A 26,626-nucleotide genomic window follows, 5' to 3' on the forward strand; every position below is an offset into this window, starting at 1 on the left:
CCATGAGTCATGAACCACTTCAAAAAGTTTACAAAAAAAAATCGTGAAATCTGGCAAATTTATGCAGTCATCTTCAACTCTCCAGCCACTGATCTAACGTCAAGATGTCAGGGTCGATCTGTGAAAAGATTCTCCTGAGGAACATAATACAACAGGATCCAGAAAAAAAAGTTAGGTTTCCCCTCATATTTTCAGATGTCACTGAAAAATATTAGCAAATTCAATTCAGATAGTTTCATATTGTTTAATATTCTTCCTCCCGTTTATGGTTTTGAGGCTGACGGTAGCCTCAACCTCAATTATTAGAAAAAAGTAAATTAGAAGGACAAAGTTGGAAAATTTAGAACGGAGATTATGTATGAGTGCTGTTCCTTTTCTGCCGTCTTATCTGCCTTATTCTCTGGTAGTTCCTTGCCTAAGCTTCCCAGTCTGCACTGAATCTTTAATGAACTTCCGTATTGATATATCAGGAGAAACAAACATCTCATTTATGTTTATATTGTTTTCTAGAGGTGCCATGTGCCTATGGACATGAGTTTCATGAAACCAAACCAAAATCGTCAACAAACAGACTTCCACCTGAGGGAACGTGCAATCTGACTGATACTGATATCTGAGAGTCAGAGTCAATGCTACTCTTATAGAAAATAAATCAGCTCAACAGCATATCAAATATAAGGTAAAAGAAAAACAAAAAAAAATGTTGAAAATAAATGAACAGCACATACAATTTATGTCAAACCACCACTGGAATAGATTTGTAGTTATTAAACACACACATGACTATTTATGTCATATTCAGTGGTTGTGGCTCTGGGTTGGGTGGCTCATAAGGTCAGGGGTTCAAGCCCTGAGCAAGGCACTTAACCCTATCTGCTCCAGAGAAGCCATACAATGGCCTGACCATGTGCTCTGATCTTTGCTTCCTGACAAGCTGGGATATGCAGAAACTGGGGTGGTGGGCCATTGCTTAAGGCTCTTTGCTAAGGGTTGCTGATCAGAAGGTTGGGGGTTCAAGCCCCGGTATCGCCAAGATGCCAGTACTGGGGCTTGCTACTCCTAACCCCAGCGCTCTGACCCCAGCTCCTAACATTGATGTACAAAGTTACTGTAACAAGTATAAAGCACCAATTAATCTATATATCGGAGCTGACTTGTTATATAAAAAGTCACTGAGTAACACATTTGGAAACAGATGTTTAGTTAAATGACTTCCTATTGAAACTGGTACCTTAAAAAGATGTGACTATTGAGACCTGAGGAAGTGTCCTAATGACTATGAATGTATTTTTGACTCTTGTGTGCAAAATGCTGTAAAGGCATAAAACTTTATATATACACACTAGACAGTTTAATCTATATATAAAAATGTAATAGTTCATGCTTTGTCTACATGTAATCTACATGTATATTCCAAAACAGCAGAAGCCTCAGGTAAAAAAATTAATGTAATGAACATTTTTTGTAAAGTCAGGATCCAAGAAGGACACACAGCATTCAACTTCTCTGCTAACCCTGATCCTGTCAATCAAATCTCTGTAAGTTGTGTAGCATCACATTACTGAGAGTCTCCATGCTGAAACAGTTTTCCACCATGTTAAAGACTTTAGCCCTGAGGACTTGTTTTAAAAATTATAGTTATATAAAATATTACTACAGTAGTTTTTTTGTTTATTTCGTTTTTTAATCTCTGTTTTATTTAAGTTTTTATTTCATTTTCAAAAAAGGTTTCAGCTCCAATATTTAGTTTCAGTTTCCAGCCTCTAAAATAACGCCTTGTTTTTTGAATGTGGATTTGACAGGGAAGGTCAAATGATTGCACAAGATTAGCTAATATTTAACAAGCTATAAAAATCACTCCCTGACAGATTTAGCTGTTGTGATATTTATTACAGATCGATATTACGATTCAACATGGAGTATGAAACATTTAAATCCATTAGCTTAATACTTCAAAAGCGTCTAAAACTCACCATACACATTTCAAAGATTTCGGTTTGTATAAATAAAAAATATAGACAAAAGTTTGTGGACACCTGACTATAAGATTCTGGAGACACTCTTCTGGTTAGATGTTCCACTAGATTTAAGAGTGTGCTTGTGGAGATTTGTGCTTTTTCTGCCACAGGGCTTTTAGTAAAGTCAGGTATTGATATAAGGTGAGGAGGCCTGGGGTGCAGTCACCATTCCAATTCATCCCAAATGTGTTCAGTAGGGTTGAGGTCAGAGCTCTATAGCAGGCCACACAAGATCATCTACTTCAATCCATGTAAAGCATATTATCAGAGAGGAATTGTAATTCTGGAGCAGATTTACATCTCCTAGTTCAAGTTAAGGGAAAATGTAATGCGACCACATGCAAAGACATCCCATACAAATGTGTGCCTCCAGCTTTGTGTTAACAGTTCAGGAAACACATGGTTGAAAAAGTCAGGTGTCCCAAAATGTTTGTCCATGCAGTATAAATGTCAGAAAAACTTTAGATTTTAGCCAGGTCAGCACACTTCAACAATTGAAATGTGAGGAAAAACATGGGTTTTATTCTCTAACAAACTGGTTAGTTTTGTACTGCACATGGACTTGCAGTTCAGTTTGCGTTTCTTTGGAAATCTAAATTTTTCTTTTCTTTCAGTTAACCTTGTTTGGTAACCATGACAACCTCTGAATCATTTGGTACTATTAACTTTAATAGAAAAAGAAACTCCCAAAGAAGTTTCAAGTGTAAACAGGAACCCTGTTTAACAGACGTTCCACAACCTTGAATGCAACTATAAATGTAGAAAAAGTACAACCGATTGTTCTTTATTGAAGGAACGTAATTGCTGCCAAATTGCTTATACAACATCGCAGGTCTCACCACAGTCCTATAAACTTTCCCTTTCTCTCTTGCAGATACTCTTCTTTCACAAATCACTTCTGCTATCACTATTCTCCACCCACTCCACCCTGCCTGCACTCTTTTCTTCACTTCTCTAACACACTCTTCATTACTTTGAACTGTTGACCCCAGGTACCTTAACTCCTCTGCCTTCTCCACCTCTTTTCTCTGCAACCGCACCACTCCACTGCCCTCCTCCATTCTCACACTCTGTCTTTCTCCTACCGACTTTCATTCCCCTTCTCTCCAGCATGCACCTCCACCTCTCCAGGCTCCTCTCAACCTGCTACCTACTCTCACCACAAATCACAATATCATCCGTAAACATCATAGTCCACAGAGACTCCTGTCTGACCTCGTCCGTCAACCTGTCCATCACCACTGGAAACAAGAAAGAAAAACATTTTCCTATAGTACACTATATACATATGGTAACGGTTGAGACCTAAGGATATTACCTTAGTATTGAATTTTATACACCGATCTGTTTATGATTGTTTTATTCAGATTATTATCAGCATTCATAATTGGGAACATAAATAGTATGACCCTGGTCTTAGAAAAAAATAAGTTGACCTTATATTGCTTGCCATATAGACTTCTACAAAAGAGTAGTCAGATTTCTGCCTACCATTCCTATGCAGCTTCCCTTCACTAGAAATGAGTGATATTAGGACATCACTGACACACTAACTAAAGTATTGCTTTCTTCTCACCGGGGATCCCACTTGTTACACTAATGTATGTTGTCACAGGATTAGAGAACAACACACACTCTCTCATACACACACACTCACACACACACACACAGTATAGTCACGCCCCAACAATGGTTGCCATAGACATGGACTCCTGACCTCTCATGAGATCTACAAATTTATTATATCTGCTTTCACTCCATACTAGACTTTTCAGTTTCACTCTAAAGACGAAAATGCTAACCTGCCAAGACTCCATTCACGACTGCAATCACACACTAAGCCCCCAGTAATTACAAAACATTCACCCTTTCTTTACGTTTTATGAAGTGGCAAGCCTTGTTCCTGGCTTCCCTGAGATCAACATTGGTTGCTGTGTTGCTGTGAGGCAAAATAACCTTTGATGTGTCCACCTTAAGTTGAAACTGTAATTCAAATTAGAGTCTTAGCTAATTCTAAAACAGAGAAGCAAACTCCAGAACTTTATCACTTCATCAACAAATCATTTAAAAAGTATTAAACTGATTATATCCAAACTAATTCACAAACTTTTCAGGTAATTCTAACATTCGTGACCCAATTCCCAAATCTCTGAGCTAATTCTGAAACATTGGAGTTAATTATAAAAGCTGTGGGCTAATTCTAAAATATATGAGGTAAATCTTAAATATATGAGCTAGTTATAAAACCTCTTGGCTAATGCTGAAATTTCTGTGCTGAATCTAAAATACATGCACTAATCATAAAAGCACTTAGGCTAATTCTGAAATATTTCAGCTAAATCAAAGATTTTTGAGCTAATTTTAAAAGCTTTGAGCTAATTCTCACACTAAAGGGCTAATTCGAAAATGTCTGAGAGAATTTCAAAACCCCCGAGGTCATTTGCAAACATCTGGAACCAATTCCTAAACCCCTGATCAAATTTGTGAACTTCCAACACTAGAACATCTGAGCTAATTCAAAATCAATTAGATCTAATTTTACCAGTTGTAATTTTAATTGCAGTCATGAAGTCGAGTTCATATATAATAATTCAAGACTGAGGACATCCGAGGAATTGTTTCAGATGTTACTCTGGCTCGAGGTGTTCTACACTAAAAGCCATAACACCACCACTAGCTAGCTAGCTGTTTATCCCCAGTCTTGCTAGCTCAGCTTTCACAGCTACCAGCCAGTGTTCTCGTGCTTTTAACATCTTGTCATTTCTCAAGAGCACATTTTGCCATGATTCGACAGGATACAACACTCCGATATGTCCGAAAGCTGTGTGATAATTTAGAAAGATTTATATACAAAATAAATTTTACATAAGATTTATAGTTGCAGCTAATGCTGTGGAACAACTATGAACCAAGTAAGTTACTGTTTCCACTTAAACAGCTTGAATCAGCCTACACTAAAAAGCTAAAATCAGCCGCTCCCTGACATTCTATAGACATTCAACATACAAATCCCTAATGATTGAGCTGTTACTATAGAAACAATCTGAATTATAGGCCTAGCAATGGTCATATTAATTCTTCCCAGTAAAATTTTTTTTAATTTTGTTCACCAAAGTGATTGTCAAGATTCATTAAATTATTTGTTTATTCAGTCACAATTTCTTTGAATATTACTACAGCTCCTGACCAAATCGATTTGAGATGTACTGAACGGTACTAAAATGTTTAATGGCTGTATCATGAATTCTGGTCGTTTCATTGAAATTCTATTGAAGCTCTGCGTTTGCAAGCAGCACGGCGAAACTATTACACCTTTGTAATGTGCTGAACTCAAATTGTTGTGGCCAGTGTCAACATTTTACACCACCTAATAAAAGGTTAAATATACACAAGATCGTTCCCCATTGTTGCATGTGTAAATAGTAACAATGAATGGCAATCTGTCAAACACAGGTGAGCACACACTCGCACGCTCGCTCACTCTCTTACTGACACACACCCAGAACAGATCACATTACACACTGAACAGTTTAAAAAACAGATAAATCGCTGTATTACACAGCAATGTGCTAGACTACTACGTTTGTCTTATGCTTCTTAATAGATGTTCCTGAGAAATAAAGCATCTGAAAAACAGCCACAAAGGTCCAACTGACTCAATAAAGCATCCTTTATCTTCAGAACCTGCTTCATCATGGAGAATCCAGGAATCCCAGAAACTCTGGGTACAACCTGAATGGGATGCGAGTCCATCATAAAACACCCTGGACACATACATTTCCACACTCATTTCCAATTCGGAGTAATTTAGAGTCTGTAGTCCACCTAGGCATGTTTTTCAAGAGGTTGGAGAAAACCAGAGAAGTTGTGACAGAGTGATGCAAAGATTCTCATTCAGCATGAAATTTCCTGAAATTCCAACAGTTTATAGCCAAACACTTTCCAGGAGCAAGCGATGACCTAGACAGTTCCAGACTCGCACATGTGGACTGATGTTTATGCATGTGTATTGTTGTGGCTGTCTGCTGGATTTGGGTTTGGGAAATGATCTGTCCATATTTCGGTCTTACCTTGGCACTGGAATCCCTGCTTTCCAAAGCCCCTGCATATGAGAGAGAGAGAGAGAGAGAGAGAGAGAGAGAGAGAGAGAGAGAGAGAGAAAGGGAAAGAAAAAGAAAAATAGTTAAATAGTGAAAAAGAAAGCAAAGCATTAGACAACTAGATCTTCCAAATCATTTAATGGGCTTTTAGTGATCAGTTCGCTTCCCTGCCACAAGCAATCTGAGTCGATTAAAAAGATGCTGCAGTACAAATGAACGATGTAAATATTTGATATCTGATACGCTTCACATATTTGATGTGCTACACTCTTTTCTTGATGCACCAGCAAGAGATCTTTCACTACTCTCACAGTACTCACACACACACACACACACCTGAAGCGTTATCTCCGCTCATCACACATCTTTTGGTAGATGATATGCCATTAATGTTAATATGGTGGAATGATTAATTCATCTCAATGTAGAGATTCAAGCCTGATAAAAATAACAGTGTGTAAAAAACAAAAGGACTGTGATGAACTGCAAAACTTTACATAACAAATTCCAATTACAGAGAACGTGAATGCAGCACTGTGGTCACATCACACACACGGAAAAAAAAGAGCAGGGGATGTTAACGTTTTTAGTGCTTTGAGTTTTCCTAGAAATCAGAGGTTATGGGAAATGGTCCAAAGGAAATTGTTAGGATTATGATGATGATGTTGATGATGATGATGATGATAATGGGGGTTATAATGATGTAAGGCTGAGTGTGTGGAACATTCGGAATGTGCAGTGTCCCTGGAAAGAGGTACATAGAAGACACAGAACCATCCTGATAATAAGCCAATTTCTCTAGATACCACAATGCATGCAACACTGAAAACAGCCGGAAAACACCCAGAACCAATGATATGCGCAATCTCGCCGGAATGGAATATTTTCAGGAGAATGATAATTCCCATAATGCACATCATACATGTACATAACATCTAAATGTTTTTGATGTTAAGCATGTACTTAACATCAAAACCCATAATGAATTAAATACTTAAAATGCCCGAAATAAATCCCGAACCCACAGAATGTCCTTCGTCACTGGAATGGAATACATGGAATAGTGGAAATGCCCAGAATACAAGGGACACATGGAATAAATAGTATGAAGGAAACATCTGGAGCACACAAACTGCCAGAACCACCCTGCCAATTTACACACAAGACATCATACTGCATGTGAGTCACAAAACATCCGGCGCACTATGGAACGTCCAGAACCCACACCCACAGAAACAATATCAGAGTGGTCTTGGAATGGGATATATGGAATACTGTAAATTCGGAACATACAGATGTGCTAAACTCCAACCACCACAATGCATGAAAATACCCGCAGAGAATGTTCAGAGTCACCGCATATGGAATATGCAAAACACCTAAAGGAAACATCTGGAGTACACAAAATCCCAGTGCCACCCTGACAATTTACACACAAAACACCACAATTCATGCAGCGCCAAAAATAACCAGACATTCAATACAACATCCAGAACCCACACCCACAGAATCCAAGGTGGTCCTGTCATGGAATATTCGGAATACTGAAAGTCCCAGGAACATCCTGAACATATGGAATATGTAAAAGTCTGGAGCACTTCAAATGCAATAAATGTGATTATGGAGCACTCAGGATAGAAAGCACAAAACACTTAGGACACTGAATGCACAATGTGCACAGGAATGGGATTGGAGGAATAATGAAAATTCCCAGCACTTACAGAACTTTGAAAAGACAATGCACTGTTTAGAGGTTTACAGGAAATCTCAAAGCAATCAAACGCATAAACAAAAACACACTTTGAAACCTGGATGATCAGAAATATAAACACAGGACACTTGGGAATGCATTTAATACAGGAATGAACACACAGTCATCCACCAACACACACACATCTAACATTGTTCCTGGTCATTTTCAAAAAAAGTTTGCTCCAAACAAAAACAAAAAGTGCATGCTTCCACCCTGAGATCTGTTTTCCAGGAGTTTTCCAGGAAGCACAGGAGAGAGAAGTCGTGCAGGGATTTGGTTTTACTGACCAGATGAAGTCGGTGCAGTGGCTGCAGAAAGTCGGCTGCTTGAAAAACCTCGCGGTAAATTTGTGGTTCTTCACTTCGTGGACGTTCTTCTGCCTCAACGCCCCTTTCCGGGCGAATCGGTTCGCCACGTCCGATGAGGACGAGTCGCTGACATCAGCCATGGCACCGTGGAAATCGCCAACAAAATAAAGTGGTGAGTTAAACGACACGATTCCTCGTGCAGCTGACAGAAAGTTGCGTGCGTGTACGAGTGTGTGTGTGTGTGTGTGTGTGTGAGTGCCTGCGTGCGCGCGTGTTTTCAAGGGTTTTATTTTTAATTTTTTTTTAACGCAACAGGCTTTCGCCGAGATTCCGGACTCTCGCGCGCGCCGTCGCTACTTCGTACAGCGGTGACAGCTCGCGCCCTATACCCTCCGCTTCCTTAGTGCTCGCGGTGACGTCACGTTGGGCCGCACTTCAATGGGAGGGTTGGCGAGCGCGCGCGCGGTCGGGCGCGCGTGCAGGGAGCGACATCCGGCGGCCGGAGAGCGGCGGCACAAAGGCGGGTGGGCACGAGGGAGCGCGCGGCAACTACTAAACTACTACTACTACTACTACTACTACTAAACTACTGTCAGAAAGTAATAATTACAATAATAATAATAATAATAATAATAACTGTGGAACATTGGGTTGATGTTCTGTTATGTTTAACAAACATTTGTATAAATAAGTATCCGTAGTGATGACGTATGCGTAAGTATTGGTGGTGGAATAGGAAAAGGCACATTTGAACATTATGGATGAACAAGGTTCTCAATAATAATAAATAATAATTATAAATCCACAAATAAGAAAAACTATACTATGACTGTCTCCCCCACTTCTACTACTACAACTGCAAATAAAATCATCATAATCATCATCATCATCATCATCATCATCATCATCACCACCAACCAGTGGTGGGCTGAACATTTCACCCCTAGGCCTTTAGTGGTGTCCTGCCTTATTCAATTCATTTTCTTAATACCATCATTATGACGCAACATCTATAGAAACCCTCAATATTATACAGAACACAATTCAACAAGTCTTTTTTTACTTCAGCCACATACTGCACACATCATCTTTAACAGAAGCATGAATATTAACTTCATAAATTTTTTTTGGTTTCCTGGGGATGTGAAATAAGGCAAAGTGTGTGTTTTTGTGCTAATTTTACTGGAAAGAAAACGCAAAAGAATAAATGGAACGTTCACGTTTAACAACGGCTTTTAAATTGTTTTGGCTGAAATTTCCTTACGATGTCCAGCTTTTCTTGAAAAGTCTGCCTTGTAAATGTCCTTGTAAGTATATCTGCAACCAAATATATTTCCCCTGCTCTGTTAGTCATTGTGGAATGAAATACACAACTATTAAATCCCCATGAATATATTTGAGTTTGTGCAGTTTGCTACGGATGCAGTTTGCGAGCTCTGTTTAGTGCGCTCTCTGACCATCCAATTAAAGGACGGAAAAATGGCGAGGTGTTTCTATACCTTCTAGTGGGCCTCGGATTAAGAAAGTCGCAATCCGATTGGTTAAAGAACAGCTTACATGATGTGAAACGAATAGAATAAATTCAGATTCCTGCTACTAAGACTATTACTACTACTAAAAATAAAAACATCATCATCATCATCATCAATATTATAATCACAACAATCATATGACTACTTCTATTACTGAAAAAAACATTATCACCATCGTAAAACACCATAATCACTAATAATAATAATAATGAGGATTATTAAAAAGGATAATAATTTTGATGAAAGAAAGAATAATAAAAACCCTGATTACATTATTTGTATTAATATTATCATTATTTTTTTTTTTTTTTATAATTACTACCATTTTTAGAATTTGTGATAAGGAGTTAAAGGATATACAGGTATTCAGCAAATCAGAAATTAGACCCTTGGATTGTTGACCCTATGAACAACAACAACAACAAAAAAAAAAAAAAACTATACTTACTGGCCAATTTATTAGGAACACATGCACACTTGGAACTGTTGTCTCCTGACAGAAATTTCCAAGTCAGCAGATTTGCATTGTCTTTCAGATCTCAGATTCAGTTTCTTGGCTGATAAATTAAAACTCAACTCTTTCATTGTTTCCTTTGCTGATGCACAGCTTCTTATCATGATACTCCAAGCTCTGTAGCTCAATGTGGGCATTACGTGGTTGAGATCATACACACAACAATTTTTCTCCAAATATAATGTGCAGAATTAATGCCATTGGTCTATTTTTGTTTCTTTACTCCAAATTATATTGTTTAAAAAATGTACTGGTTTGTCTAAATGCTATTGGGTGCATATTATTATTATTATTATTATTATTAATTAATGAATTTTAAAATTATTATTATTGTAAATGTAGTAGGCATAATGGTTCTTTCCAGCATCCTGCTTCTGGATAGGGTTCTCTTCAATTGAAGTCCACTCTGCACCGCTGAGGAGCCATGAAATTACAGAGCAACGAGTGAACTTTGAGGATGGATTTGGTCTGCAGTTAATGTTAACAGTCAGCCAATGGCACAGGACCACACGTTGCATTTAATCAGTTTTTTAATCACTCCAAAGCTCAACACCAATGAACTGTAATGAATGGACGTTTGGTGCCAAACAGATGAGGATGGTTCCCTTTTGAGTCTGCTTCCAATCAAGGTTTCTTGATCATGCCATCTCAGGAAGTTTTTCCTTACCACAGTTGAGTACCACGAATGATGTTCATAAACTTTAGTTCAGCATTCAACAAAATCAATCTCTCAGCTCCTGATTAAGAAGCTGAGCCTACAGGGCCTGAACACATCCCTCTGCAACTGGATCCTGGACTTCCTGACTGGGAGACCTCAGTCAGTCTGGATCAGGAACAGCATTGCCAGCACCACCACACTGAGCACTGGGGCCCCTCAGGGCTGTGTGCTCAGCCCACTACTGTTCACTCTGCTGACTTACAACTGTGTAGCAATGCACAGCTCGAATCACATCATCAAGTTCGCAGATGTCATGACTGTGGTGAGTCTCATCAGAAAGAACGACGAGTCAGCATACAGAGAGGATGAGAAACAGTTATCAGCCTGGTGTAGAGCCAACAACCGTTGACAAAACCAAAGAGATGGTTGTTGACTTCAGGAGAGCACCATTCAGAGCAACCATTGTCCACTGATCATCGATGGATCATCCGTGGATATCATCAAGAGCACCAGATCCTTTGGTCTATATCTGGCGGAAAACTTTCCCTAGTCACTCAACACCAGCTCCATCACCAAAAAAGCCCAGCAGCTCCTCTAATTTCTGAGAAGGCTGAGGAAAGCCCATCTCCCTCCCCCATTCTAAACATATTTCACAGAGGGACCATCGAGAGCATCCTGAGCAGCTGCATCCCTGCCTGGTTTGGGAACTGCACCGTCTCGGATCGCAAGACCCAACAGAGGATAGTGAGGACAGCTGAGGAGATCACCTGAGTCTCTCTCCCCTCTATCACGGACATTTACACCTCATGCTACATCCGCAAAGCCAACATAAATAGTGGCTATGGATGTTCTTGTTAAAAAAAAAAAAACAGGACGTTAGCTTCGGATTGCAAGTAAAATGGACAGTTCTGATATATTGGTTCAAGAGAACAATTGCCACACTCAAGTGTCCACGTAACCTCAGCAATGATGAAATTATTATAGATGAATATTTTGTGTCACCCAGATGAAGATGGGTTCCCTGTCAAGACTGGATCCTCTCGAGGTTTCTTGCCCATATATTTATAAGGAGCTTTTTCTTATTAATTTTGCCTCTGGTTCACTTATTAGGGCTAAACCTATTAAGTTATAGGGACAAATTTGTGAATTTTAAATTGATATTGTTTATTTATTCCTATACAGCTGGTTTGTGACAATGTCATTGTTTTAAAAAAGTGCTATACAAACGACATTTTATTTATTTGAAATAGTTGAATTAGACAACTGGAACTGAAAGAGTTTTGGAAACAGGAATTTGGAATAGGTGGTGTGTCAAAGTTAAATTTCTACACTAAACAAATCTCTTGTTCTGACCTTTGAGCTCAGGAGAGATTTGCCATTTGCAACTAGTGACCAGAACAGGCAAATAACAAATACCAGTTCAATATCGCCATTGAAAAAGAAAACATGAATACTAAACACCTGGGCCCTGCTTAATAATCTTTTTATAGTGATTTAAGCAATATTAAGTGCTCAGAACACTTTTGCTGATTCAGCAAAGTTGGAACTCAAACAAAAAGAAATGGGTTTTCCTGGTATGAGCAGTTTTAAACAGATATATAATTATAAGACTCAGAAGAGGAGGATGGGAGTGGACAAACGGTCAGAAGGTCAGAGATTTGTGAATGCAGGTAAATGACGATGACCCCATTTCCCATCAACTCCCCCAATTTGTTTAACAATAATCTTTGCAAAAAGGCCAGAATTGTGTCTGTAGTCAGTATCAGTGAACCAAAAACAGTAAAAAATCAGGATGAGGCCAGCTTTTCAGTGGTTGCTGCTGCTTATTTGTCAAGCCTGTTTGCTGAACCCTGCAACAACTGAAAATGGTAAAGTTACCGTCATTTTTTTTATACATTTCCAGAATGTTCCGTGTGGTGTTATCTATGAGGTAATAGGTTTTTGTTTTGTTTTATAGATTTGTTATACAGTTTTATCAACAAAGTAAAAAAAAGGAATCCAAATGTATAGTTAGCAGCTCTTGCGCCTGATAAATAATGTTACATTGGCTCTGAAATTAGCATTACAATCAGTTTTCAAGGAATCTTGAAGAAATACATTACAAATTGCAGAAATACAGATGTAGACTTTGAAAAAGATTTAATCCCTGAGATGAAACAAGGAAGGAACTTTAAGAGGAACCTGACTCAAAAGAGAACCCATTCCTTTCCTTCAGTCCTTGTCTACATATATACAGCAATTATTTACGAATATCTATGGATACAATATTAAGTTGTGACTTTGGCATTGGGTGGAAACAGGCATTTCTTAAAAAAAAATTATTGTTGTGTGTGTGTGTGTGTGAGAGAGAGAGAGAGAGAGAGAGAGAGAGAGAGAAATTAGAAATGCGTAGATACAACTTTTCTTTACTTGTTTTCAACATTCATATCTTCAGTGCAGAACTTAAAACATCACAATGTTTTGGCTTAAGAGGAAAATTTTTCTCTTTCTTCTTAATTATTCTATATTACTTATTTGATGTACTTTAAATATTACCTTAAATAACTACAATGATCATTTTTTCTTCGTTTCTGTTATTCATAATATACTTATTTGACGTATATATATAATATTATATATAATTCCCGCTTATCAGTTAGTTGTGTAAAGGCACACAAGAACTGTATATGATTATATATATATAGATATATAGATATAGATATAGATATATATGCTCCTTTGCACTCCCATAATACGCTCATAGTATATTTGTATATTTATATATTTTCATGATCTTTATTTATATATGTTGCTATTTGCACTTCTGGTTAGATGCTAATTGCATTTCATTTGCCCTGTTCTTGTTCTCTGCACAATGAAAATAAAGTTTAATCTAATCTAATTAAATTTAATTTTTTACATTTTTTGCCTCCCTACTCCCGCTAGTAATGATGATGTTTATACTTTTATTTAAATGATAACACGAATTTATTTATAATTGTCAAATTAGTACATAATTAATATAGTTATATGAAAAAGTTATAATTGCATGTCCTTTGCTATCTTTCCGATGAAACGGTCATGGTACTAACCTACTATTACAGGTTTGCACAAAACTAAACACTTAGAACTGGAATTAAGAAAACAGGTTCAAAAGCAGACTTTTTTGTTCTGCCTTCATGGTACATGGTCTTGCATCCATCAATGGTTAAACAAACCTCTATTCAAAATGTCTGATTGTCACATTTGCCTTCACTAGAGTAGACAAAATTAGAAACTAGTCTTCATCATTAGGATTCTAGCCTTTTATGGGCACAAATCTGAGTAATAGTAATAGGAGTTGGCAGTAATATAAGCATAGAGAGTTCTATGAGGTCATATTAACATTCTGAAAAGTAGCAAAATGTTCTAGGCCATTTATGTCATTTCCTGGGTTTGAGAGTCAATATGTCCAAGTGATCCTGCACTTTAATCCACATTGCATATATTTATTTTGCATTTTATGTGTTGTGTATGTTATGTACGTTTCAGTGTGCCCTCGGCCTCTTCCAGAGGACAACACAGAACTGATCGGAGGTCAGCTATTTTTCGAGCCAGGAACAGAGGTTACACTGTCTTGCAGCCAGGGCTACTCGCACTCCGGGGGGTCACGCAAAATAACCTGCAAAAAGAACGGAGAGTGGACCGAGCGCTTCCTTCAGTGCTCCCGTAAGATCTAAACACAAATTTGAGAATTGATCTTATTTTGAAATAAGTATCAAACTTTGCTGTAGCTCAATGGAAGCAGCCATTTTTTATACAATTTGCCATCATTTTTCACCAAAGACTTTACATAGTGTACATAGAGTAAATAGATAGATTTAGAAAGATTTGACAAATCTATCATAAGCATTTTTTTGTAAAACATTTAACAACTATGGCTATAACTATGAGTATTTAATACACTGCAGGTGTAATGTATTGCTGCTATCTGTATCTGTTTCTGTCAAACGCTTCAAGAAGCCATGCCTGGATTTAAACTCAAAGTAGGCACAGCCTAAGTCAAAAAGTCTGCATCACATGACCATGTAACACACTCAGAGGAGTGTGTTGTTGGTCCTCACTGTGATTGACAGTACTTTGCTGTGCTTCCTTAATTACACTATATGGACAAATGTTTGTGGACACCTGACCCTAAAATTCTAATGTGCTTTTTCTAATCCACAGTTAGTCCTCATAGTGTATAATCATAGGAATGCGGATGTTTTTGATAACAAGTTGTTTATAATGGGATATTTATCTCCTGTGTCAGCACTTTTTAACAGTCAGTGTCCAACATAAGAAAATCAAATTAGATTTGAAATAAATAAATTTAGGGAGAGAGAAGCTGGTGAAGAAACTCAAACTGTTTATAGCTACAGATTATAATTATAATTATAAATGGGTAAAAAAAAATGCAATAACTAATGTAGAAATTAAAAAATCTATGTAAATATTAATTTTACTTTGGAGTGGACTCAAAGGAATTGGAACATCACCACAACCTGTTTGATTATTTTTCTATCAACAATGACTTGAACCTTCCTTTAAATGATAAATATGATAAAAATGATAAAACCTATTTAAATGATAGATCGTTAAATATTTTAATATGACAGAAAGCACACATGTGAAACACACAATAATTAAAACCTTCGATCCCGCTCTTATGGTGTACATATATTCGGCCTGGATGTGTTTACTTTTCAAAACGTGTGTAAACACAGACAGTTTGTGTTTCTTCCATTGCCGACACACTCACAAAAGCCCAAGTGGTTTTCAGGTCAACAGTATAGAGCATGCTTTGATTTCCTACACGCAACAGCACTTTTATGTAAGCATTAATCAGTACAAAGGCATTAAATGAGTAACATGCATGCACCACACATGCACCACACATGCACACATTCCCATGATGTGAGTTTTATTATTCTGTAATGTTCCCATACAGCAAAGCGGTGTTCGGTTCCTGAATCGCCCCAGAACGGAAAAGCAGAGTTCGACAAGATCGTTTACAAAAGCGTCATTACATTTAACTGCAACAACGGGTGACTGCATTTCACTTTATCTATTGCTTCACATCATCCTGAAATGCTTGCATGTATTTATTTAGCTTTTCTTATCCATCATTTGGATTTCACTTCATGTAGAGTTTTGACATTGGACCTCTTTGAGTGTTTAAATGATTTAGCATGGAGAAGCTGGTGTTGGATGATGATCTGAGATGTTGAGCTATTTTATGAGTTGCTCAGCTCCTGGTTTCATAACCTCAAATGACTGTAGAAGACTGTAAAAAGAACATTACTCATAATTTTACATTCCAGTGTTCATGTTAGTTCTCACTCTCCAGTGTTTTGTATTGTTTTATAGATTTATAATCACACTCTTGATGTCAAATGAGTCTGGTTCCTCTGAAGGTTTCTTCCTCATAACATCTAAGGAAGTTGCACATCGCTTACCTTAACTCTTAAATTCTGTAAAGCTGCTTTGAGACAATGTCCGTTGTGAAAAGCACTATAGAAATAAACATGACTTGGCTACTAATGTATAGAAGTCTCAAAACTTAAGGGAAAAAAAACGAAAAATGAAACATGTCTTTGAAACAGGTACAGTGATAGAGATCTAGATGAGGTGAGAGTAAAGGTGTGCAATGATTTCTCAATAACGATAATCAGACGATATTTTGATATTCTGTATCGTGGTCAATTCACAGCAGTGAGAGAGATTCATCTTTTCCAATAAGTTTAAATAACTTATATGGGCACTTTTTATTTTTATAGAGCTTTTTTTTTTTCTTTTGGGTCAATTTCTTACATTTATCGTAAACCATATGTATCATACACCCCTGGGTGAGTGTGTTACAGGTACAGTGATAGAGAGACAGATGAAGTGAGAGTGTGTTTTACATGTACAGTGAAAGACACAGTACAAAGATTGATGAGGTGGGAGTATGTTACAGGTACAGTGATAGAGAGATAGATGAAGTGTGTGTTATATGTACAGTGATTGATAGAGCGATAGATAATGAGATAGATTAGGTGAGAGTGTGTTACAGGAACATTGATAGAGAGCTAGATGAAGTGAGAGCATAGTACAGGTACAGTAAAAGTGTGAACGGGAGAGAGGAGGGTCTTAAGCATGAATGTGTGGTTGAGTTTTTGCAGTTGGAGTTGTAAACATTTCCTTAATGTAAGTCTACAAGAGTCTTTTGGAGTTTTATCGTTTTTTTTTTTTTTTTTAAGATGTTTGGTGCAGATAGTTTCAAAGATGTAAAAGGTATAAAAGTCCAATTGATTTTATAGAAGTCAGTGGAGATTCATTTAATGTAAAGAAGCATTCCAATTAGTCTGGTACGCTAAGCCAGAACAGGCTAAAGCTAAGTGATAAATTTGGTACATTATATAATATTTAACAGTAAGTACAGAGTTCCTTGCAGAATGCAGAGTACAGTAAATAGTAGTATTCAGTATATGTGCATGTAGCAAAGCTTAAAACTGTAGGAGGAGTAGGATTTAGGTATTCTGGGGTCTATGAAGGTGAAGAAACACCAAGAACAGTTTGTTGAAAGCCAACATTTTAATATTTATTTTCCACAAGTTGGGGTTCGGGTGCGTCTGTATTACTGAAAGTTATTATTAATAATAAATAATATAAATCATTATTAAAATATTTTACATACAATCGATTCCATTATCTAGAAAAAGAACCGCCATCTTGACTTAGCTAACTTTTTTGAACAGAACAATATGCAACGATTTAGTCTTGTCAATATGTACATATCATCATTCTCTTTTTTATTTGTGTTTTTATTAAGATACAACCTGGTTGGAGCCAATTCCAGCACATGCTTACACACAGGCCAATGGAGTAAACCTACCCCACAGTGTGAACGTATGCCAACAGCCTAATCACCACCAGAACCAACTGAAACCTCTGATCACTGTCTAATCAGTGTTTTTTTTTCCACCCCCAGCTGTTTTGTGTGGTCTTCCAGATATTCCACCTAATGCCAAAATTGTGTACGACAAGCAGTTCAAGGGATATACAGTACCTTTCGGTTTTGGAGGAAAATACGAGTGTTTTCCTCCCATGGCTGCCATTGGTGAACAAAGAGCCATGTGCACTGAAGATGGCACGTGGACGGATCCACCGGAGTGCATATGTGAGTGTAAAACACTTCAAACTGCATGATGTTTAATAAAAGTATTTCTGATTAGACATCACACCACAGCACTGTGGAATTCTCAAATCTGTTGGTTTTCTATGACAGGTTTGCTGTCTTCTGAAAACAATAATTTCTTGGCTGACTGACAACATTTCAATTTATTTTTCACCAAACCTTCAATCACCCTTCAACCACTTTTTTCCCCCTTATGTTCAGTGGTAACATGTCCTGAGCCCAGCGGTATAGATAATGGCTTTCTGTCATTTGCGGAATCACGGAAGTATGGGTATAAAGAAAAAGTCAAATATGGCTGTACCCACCCCTACATCCTCGATGGACTTGCCGAAGTTGAATGTCAAGAAACTGGCTCATGGTCCAAAATTCCTACATGTAAAGGTACCTTCTAATTCACACACACCTCCTCCATTAACACTACACACTACGGGTATAATGCAGTGCTGATCCTGTATCTGGTACACACTCCAAATATCCATATCTGGATCAGGATTTAAACTTGAAGTAGGCAAAACCTAAGCCAAAGTATGTTTTAGGCATATGAAGTCATGCTGCGCCACATGACCGAATAACACACTCAGGGAAAAGCGTTGGCCAATGTGTGTGCCGGATAGAGTGTGTCCGCGAGCATGTGAATAAAGCAATGATCGATTAAATAAACCGATTTGTTCGGAACTGGTTCTGTCCTGAGTGGTTTTCCTTTCCCTAACCCATCAGCTCTCCCACATCCACATACTTTCTTTTATTTATTTTGTTGTTTTGTTCGCCTCCTGAAATACACTATATGGACAAAAATATGTGCTTTCTAAACATCCTATTCCACATTTAGTCATTTGTGTGCTCATTTAGCCACAAGGGTGTTAGTAAAGTCAGGTATGATGTAAGGTGAGAAGGCCTGAGGTGCAGTCAGCATTCCAATTAATCCTGTGTTCATTAGGATTAAGATCAGAGGTCTATAGCAGGCTACTCAAGATCATGGAAGATGTAAGACATATCTTCATAAAGCTTGTTTACAGAGACCTTTTCATGCTGGAACAGGTTTAGGATTCCGAGTTCAAGTGAATGGAAAATGTAATACTACAGCAAACATATACATGCTATACAGTTGTGTGTCTCCAGCTTTGTGGTAACTGTTTGCAGAAGAACCATATATTGTAGGAAAAGTTCATATCATGCAAAAACTAGCTGCGTAATGCAAACTAAAGACTTACCAACTTTTTGAGTTTTTGTGTCCAGTCTTAATGAACATTTCAATGCTGCCTTTCTGAATACATCATTCAAACGAACAGATATAACACAGGAAAATTACTTATTAAAAATATGCATAAAATAAAATAACACATTTTTTACCCTCTTTAGAGACTGGGATACTGATGGATAAAACAAACAAATAACAACATTCACAAAAGCTTGTTCATGTTATTTTCCCATTAATGTTGAGTAAAAACAAAATGTTTAAGATGCGAGAAGTGGAAGATTATTATGGAAGTATTTGTTTTTTCACCCTATTGCCATACAGGACAAACACTATGAAAGTACAAAAGGGTGCCAGGGTGCAAACCAGGATAGAAAGCGTGATTAACAAGGTTTCTAACAACATGCCATGGGCATGTGCCACTGACTCAATAAAAGTTTCAGGGTTTTTACTGATGAACAAAAACCATACAAGAGAAGAGGCAAAAAAATCCAAGGGGCAAATGGTAAATATCCAGAAAAATCTATTCAAAAGTAAAGCAAAGCATCTTAAAATGAAAACACAAAATCTGCCTTAAAAACAGGGAAAAATGTTCAAACACGGTATTCTCTAGGAAAAGGTAGAGCAAAGCAAAAAGGATGCAAAAACTTACAAACAGCTAGGCAGGAAACACTAGGAAAAAAATGGCATGAGGGGCAGACCAGATATTCAAAGACCAGAAGTAAAAAAACAGATAGGAGTGGAATTTAACAGCATTTTGGGGAAGGAGTTAATAAACTCATTGAGAACATCGCGTGAGCAAAAATGATAGAAAGACACAAAATGGCGAAAACACAATGAAGTGCTAATCAGCTGTAGTGTAATTCAGGTGCAGTGTCAGTGAGGTGAAGTGGCTGATGGGAATAATCCAGTATCCTCGGTCCATAAACCGGAGATAAATTACTAATAAATAAATTCACCTTAAAAAATATTGTAAAACTTTTCATAAATGAACATTCTCAAAATTCGATTCATAGCAATACTGTAAGTGTTGGATTCTTTTCCAGAATCCTAAACATTTCCTGGTAGAAAGAAAGACAGAATATTCTATACAGCATCTCGTTTAGAAGTTCTGCGAATCGCTAAGTCTATTTTTTTTTTGTTTCAGCCCTTCCAGTAAAAACCACGCCCACATCTGGTTTACATACAAATAGGAAAATAGATATGAATATTTTAAACCCCTAAACAAATCCAGATACAGAAACGGATAATTGAAAAAAGAAAAAAAAGATTATCCTAAATCATTTAAACCACATCGCATAACAAACAGCAAGTAAATCAGTCCAGTACTGACGTGCTTGACATCTATTGCAACACAAAGAAAAATACACACTAGTCAAATCTTTGATCCTGTGTTTATAGTGTCATTAGGCCTGTATTTGCTTCCATGCACATCTGTAAACACAGAATTCATTCGTTTTTCATTCTGGAACAAAATTTATTTTTCAGCCATTTATTTTATTTGATTTCTTTCAAAATCCGGTTTACAGAAGGCAATCAGAAATCCCTAGCTGTGCACCACATGCTCCATGGTGTGAGTTTCTGTATAATTACAGACATCAGATCAGTGTGTGGAAGCCTTTCAACCTTTGGACCCTATCTGATTTCTCGTTTAGGGGAATCCCACAATAAGTACTCTGTTCTCAAATATACACTACATGGCCAAAAGATTGTGGAGACTTGACCATATCTGTAGGTGCTTTTTGAACATCCCATGTATAGTGTTTATAATATTTTGCATAAAAAATTTTCCTTATAGTACAATTCAAATAAGAAAACTAACATTTCAGAATGACGTTGAGACAGAGAGGAAGACACGGATGTACACTGTGTTGCAGGAGGATTGATATCTGGATAAAAATAAACAAAAAAATATATAAAATTATGAATTAAATAAACATATTGAGTGAACCAGTTGGTCAAATAAAGAAATACATAAATTACCATAAATGTATATATATAAAAAAAAAATCCTTATCATCATTAACTGATTCTCTGAGGGATAAAAACAGGTGTATTCATAATTAAGCTTTGAAACTTGACCTTTTTTTTCTCTTACGCCCTCTGCCAGCTCCTTGCACGGTTGGCATTGAAAGGGGACGCATTGTATACAGAGGTTCAAAGATGTGGATTGCAGACTTCAAACCCAACCAGGTGACACACTCTGAGCAGGTCACTGTGTACTGTTTGGACCAGGAGAAAGACTGCGGTTACCCTGTAAACATGCGCTGTGACAACGGAGAAATGCCCATCCCTGCCTGCTACACGGGTGCGTAAAACGTTATAGAACCTGCCAAATGCACTTTACATTTCGAGGAGCACATTTATCCGAAAGCCACTTCCGAATCCGAGCCCAAAGCTTTAAAGGAAAGTCCGGCCTGAATGACTTTTCCATTCATTTTCATAAGTTGACTCCATTGTTTGACTTTGGTTAATAGATTTCATAAGTTAAACCTCACTTCCTGCCTACTTAAAAAGAGTGATGCAGCGGTGCTTTAGTCTGTTTGAGTACTGCATGCCATTTCTGGTATTAGCGCCACCCTGTTTATCATTATCACCCTGTTTATCATCTCATTACTTGCTAAATGATCTATGATCTTACTCAGGTACAACCACATCACTGTCTCTGCCTGCATCATGAAGAATTCCTCTGAATAATAATTTCTAGAATAAATACATGATCATGATCAAATGTTAATGGGTAACCAGTACACCCATACTATGCCCAGTTTAAGATTCGCTGCCTCTTTGTTGTATAATAATAATATAATAACCTTCACTCTAGATTTTAATATTATCCTTCATATATCCAGTCTAAACACTGAAAGAAAACAAAAACTGAGAACTAGCTACAGATTAGGGTGTTACCTTTTTACTTCCACCTGCAAGCATGTATGTTTAGCTCGAATGTCTACAGTATGATTGACAGTATGATTGACAGTATGATTGACAGTATGCCCCTTCTACCTATATAGCAAGAACACTTTAACAAACAAATTACACCGATCAGGCACACCATTAAGACCAGTGGACCACTAAATATCTCTCCATCATGGCACCTGTTTGTGTGTGGGATATTATTAGACAGCAGCTAAACATATTATCCTCAAAGTTGATGTGGTAAAAGCAGGACATATGTGCGAGCAGTAACTATTTGAGCAAGTTTAAAAAATTATGACGGCTAGACGACTGGGTCAGAGCGTCCCCAAAACTGCAGCTCTCGTGTGCTGTTCTAAATCTATCAACTAGAAAAGTGATCCGAAGGAAGAAACAGTGGTGAGCCATGTGAGGCCGAGACTCCCTGATGCAACAACGAGCTACTGTATAGAATAGCTTTTATTTGTCACATACCATTACAGCACAGTGAAATGCTCTCTGTGCATATCCCAGATTGCTCAGAAATTGGGGTCAGAGCGCAGGGTCAGCCACGGTAATGGCGCCCCCTGGAGCAGATAGGGTTAAGTAAAATGAACCCCTTCACTTATAATCAATAACCCAGAACCGTAACCACTGACCCACCATTAAATACTGTAGCTCGAAAAGCAAAAGGGGGACTAACACAATATCAGGCAGGTGGTCATAAAGTTATGCCTGATCGGTGTGTAGGACCATGTGAAGCTAGGAAGAATTTCAATGAGGGAAATGATAGCTCAGTAGTGAAATCAGTGAAAATCCGTTAGCAGTGCTGGAGTTTGAGCTTAGATAGGTGTAGATAATTCTGGATAAGAGCATCTGCCATTAATGGTCAAATATTTATTTTGCCAACTGTATAAATACAGAAGACTCCTGTATGAAGGCTTGATGTTTCCCATGTGTATGAATTTGGACAAACTCTAACTGGTGTTTTCTGTTCTGTTTTTTTTTTTAGAACCTGATGCCTACAGTATTAGACCAGGAACATTTCCTTCAGAGATCAAGCAATGCTCATGATCATGGAAGGAACAGTGAAGGAAGTCTTCTTGAAGAAAGCCTCCAGGCTTTGAGAAATGCTCTTCTACAGGTTGCAATGCTCGTTTTCACATGTAGAGATGTGTGAAAAGAAAACGCCTTACAAATAAAGAGTTTGTGTTTTAATGACTCCATGTTGTCATATGGAATATTTTAAATATAATTCTGGTTTGTAACATTTATCTAAACACAGTTGCCTTTTGGACTTTCATTGAAATAAAAATGATACCAGTTCAGTAGGTTTATTTAAAAAAATATTTTAGCACACTGGTGAATAAGAAGAATAAAACACAATCACATTATAAAGAAATGATCACCTTCATGTCTTAGATTTGGATCAGATTGAATTGGATTGGACTTGAAATGAAGAAAATTAAATTGTTCAAAATTAAAGCCTACAAATATATAAACCTGTTCCCATGTTATAGGGTGTTTTACTGGTACCTTATATAAAATTAATAAGTTAAAGGCAGATTTTGCATCTTTAACTTTATATCCATAAACTTTATAGTTATTTAGCCGTTTGTAGTGGTGTTTATGATGCTGTATATACACACACACATCCACATATTCAAACCCTTAATTGTTTTCATTTCCTTTATTAGAATATTCTCCAAAAAGTAAATGACAGACTTTTCTTTGTAAAAAATAAAAAAATTAAAAAATAGAGGACTGATTAGAAGAAAAAAAGACTAAAGAGAAGAGAACAAATGAAAACCAAAGAGAAGAGAATATATATATATATATATATATATATATATATATATATATATATATATATATATATATATATATTTTTTTTTTTTTTAAAGAGAGAAATAATTAGAATTAGAATTAGAATACATAAGTATAAAAAGAAGACATAAGAAGAATAAGAATAAATTTAATTAAAATAATTAAAATTAAATATATAAAATTAAAATAAAATAAGAGTACATTTTGTGCTTATTAAGAAATTTGTTCATATTTATTCATTACAGTTTGTAATTGAAAAGGAGATTTGAATTGCATTACTATCATAAACACGTTCCAAAGTAATCGTCAGTTTACAATGTTGCCACAAGATGGCGCCAGTGGTTTTACCAAACAATAATATCAACCCTCAGAAATGGCGCCGCTTAGTGGAAGTTTCTGTAAATCTTTTAAAAACGCAATGTTTCTCTGCCTTGGAAAAATATATTTGTAGCGAATAAGATTTAATAATTAAAATGTAACGCCTGAAAATGTTTCTGGAAGGTTCTTATGTTTATATAAACTATTCAATCATTAATTCTTCTTTCATTAAAAACATTTTTTATTTATTTTGTAGTCCCAAAGTGCACAGACTACATATTAAAATGTATAGTTTCTTGTTTCCAGAATTTTAGGTTCGAGTTCACCCTAAACCTCTGATCCTAAACCCACTACAGCTTCACTCCGAAAACCTTCTTACAGCTGCTGTGAAAAAATACTTTTTCCTTTAAATTTTTCCTTTTTTGTGCATTTGTTTCACACTTAAATGATTCAGATCTTCAAGTACATTTTTTATATTACACAAAAATAACTCGAGTAAATATTAAATGCAGTTTTAAAGGGTTTATTAAGGGATTTTTTAAACGAAATGATCAGTTTAAAAACTGCACTTTGTATTTACTTTTGGAATTTTTGCTTAATGATCTGAAATATTTAGTGTGACAAATGTGCAAAAAAATAAAAAATAAAAATCAGGAAGGGACAAATAATTTTTCACAGCACTGTACTTTCGTTCAACTGGAAGAACTGTCACATGTTAATTAATTACGTCAATTTGTAATTTTGTTTACATTCTATGAGCCAATTAATTTAATTCATTTTCATTTGACATTTTTTATTGCATTAATATCTTTTATTTAATATATAGGGTTTTTTTTGTCAGTTTTTGTCTTGTTGCACTCTAATAGATAAAATTGTGTGTTGTTGCAAATGCAATGTGGTTATGCATTAAAGCATACTTTTAATTTATTTTATTTTAATTTTGCTTTTTTAAACCTAAAAGCTCTCCATTGAAATAAAGGTGATACAGCAAGCAAATTTCTATTCATTAAATTATTTTTGTTGAAGAAGTCTATAGAGCCCAGAGTAATTTTGATCCACGTCAATGATCTTTTTCGAATGTATAAATGTGTAATGGTTTAAAAAAAAAAAGAATTTCTACATATAATTTCTACCACAGCATTACGTCACTCCTCCCACCTGGAGGACACGGCAATTTGCTTCCTTTATTAAATTGTCATTAAAGATGCTGCCCCATACAAAGGCCTTCTAGACATTCTGGATTCTGCCGATGTTGTAGCAAGAGCCTCAGAGAGAAGCACATATGGTTGTAATGGATGTCTCGGGTTTCCAAAAATGTTAGGCCGGACTGTGTGTTTCATTTTGTATCTGAACAAATGTGTCAGAAGAGAGGAGAAGAGAAGAGAAGAGAAGAGAAGAGAAGAGAAGAGAAGAGAAGAGAAGAGAAGAGAAGAGAAGAGAAGGTGCCATGGCCAGGTGCCCACTAACGTGATCTTGCATTTAATTTTCAATTCCAAGCTAACATGACAATAGTAAAAAAACATTATTTCGCCTTCTCCCATTAGGGGGCGCCAAAGCGGATCCTCCGCATGTTTGATTTGGCGCAGGTTTTTACACTGGATGCCCTTCCTAACGCAACCCTCCCCATTTATGCGGGCTTGGGACCGGCACTGAGAGTGGCTGGGGTTGGTTCCCTGACCGGGGATCGAACCCGGGCCACAGCGGTGAGAGCGCCGCATCCTAACCACTAGACCACCAGGGACCCCTTAACATGACAATAGTAAAGTAGCTAAATAATGTAGATGAAATCATAGATGAGATGCAGTATGTTTTTGGGGTTATGTCGGAGCCAAGGTCTACAGTCAGTGGCACAGATGTGAGTCTGGCAATGGTGATCTGCTGGAGTATCAGTTTTTTACACCCAGTGTTGTTTAAAGACAAACTACAGTTGTATTTGATGCAGCAACACTGAACATTGCTGTAATGGTACAACACAAAATGCTGAAATAAATACATTCCTATCGGTTTTCATCTCATCCAAACGAGCGTTTAAAGAAATACAGGAAGACCCACGGCCAAAAAAAAAGAAACAAGGAAGTCCCTAATAACAAGCTGTTAGTATAGAGCAAGATCCATTCCTGTGAGTTGGTACATGTCCTTGAGCTCATTTGACTGGATGAACATGAGAGAAAGACTGAAATAGTAGTATAGGATTAAATGTTTTATATATATTTTTATACACATTTTTAAAAAAAGATCAACTTGATTAGGTAGCTTTATAAAAATGTTGCATATAAAAAGTTGAAAATAATTAGCTTTTTCTCATTTGTTTATCTCGTTTAAGCCCAGGTC

At 36.8% G+C, this 26,626-nt stretch overlaps 2 protein-coding genes and 1 non-coding gene across 3 annotated transcripts in view; 1 reads left to right on the forward strand and 2 right to left on the reverse strand.

Annotated features, from left to right (window-relative positions):
* The window catches only part of prkcaa (protein kinase C, alpha, a), a 140,706-nt gene extending 132,355 nt beyond the window's left edge, over positions 1-8,351 (reverse strand). Inside the window, exons 1-2 of the mRNA XM_046859732.1 lie at positions 8,159-8,351; positions 6,089-6,120 (exon numbers count right to left, since the gene is read on the reverse strand). Of these exons, the coding sequence (XP_046715688.1) occupies positions 6,089-6,120; positions 8,159-8,319 (193 nt within the window). The 5' untranslated portion in view covers positions 8,320-8,351. The remainder of the gene's footprint in view (positions 1-6,088; positions 6,121-8,158) is intronic.
* Positions 8,352-12,535: 4,184 nt separating this feature from the next.
* On the forward strand, positions 12,536-23,371 carry LOC124392593 (beta-2-glycoprotein 1-like). The gene is made up of 8 exons (XM_046859742.1): positions 12,536-12,751; positions 14,394-14,570; positions 15,832-15,928; positions 17,695-17,771; positions 17,854-18,042; positions 18,262-18,441; positions 21,366-21,563; positions 23,163-23,371. The coding sequence occupies exons 1-8, from the start codon at positions 12,676-12,678 to the stop codon at positions 23,222-23,224; spliced, it is 1,056 nt and encodes a 351-aa protein (XP_046715698.1). The 5' UTR covers positions 12,536-12,675; the 3' UTR covers positions 23,225-23,371.
* A 2,593-nt stretch (positions 23,372-25,964) lies between these two features.
* On the reverse strand, positions 25,965-26,036 carry trnae-cuc. Its single transcript has one exon. It is a non-coding gene; the product is annotated as a tRNA-Glu (tRNA).
* Positions 26,037-26,626: the final 590 nt, after the last annotated feature.

Source organism: Silurus meridionalis, chromosome 1 (assembly GCF_014805685.1).
Source record: "Silurus meridionalis isolate SWU-2019-XX chromosome 1, ASM1480568v1, whole genome shotgun sequence".
In the NCBI taxonomy this organism is placed as follows: Eukaryota; Metazoa; Chordata; class Actinopteri; order Siluriformes; family Siluridae; genus Silurus; species Silurus meridionalis.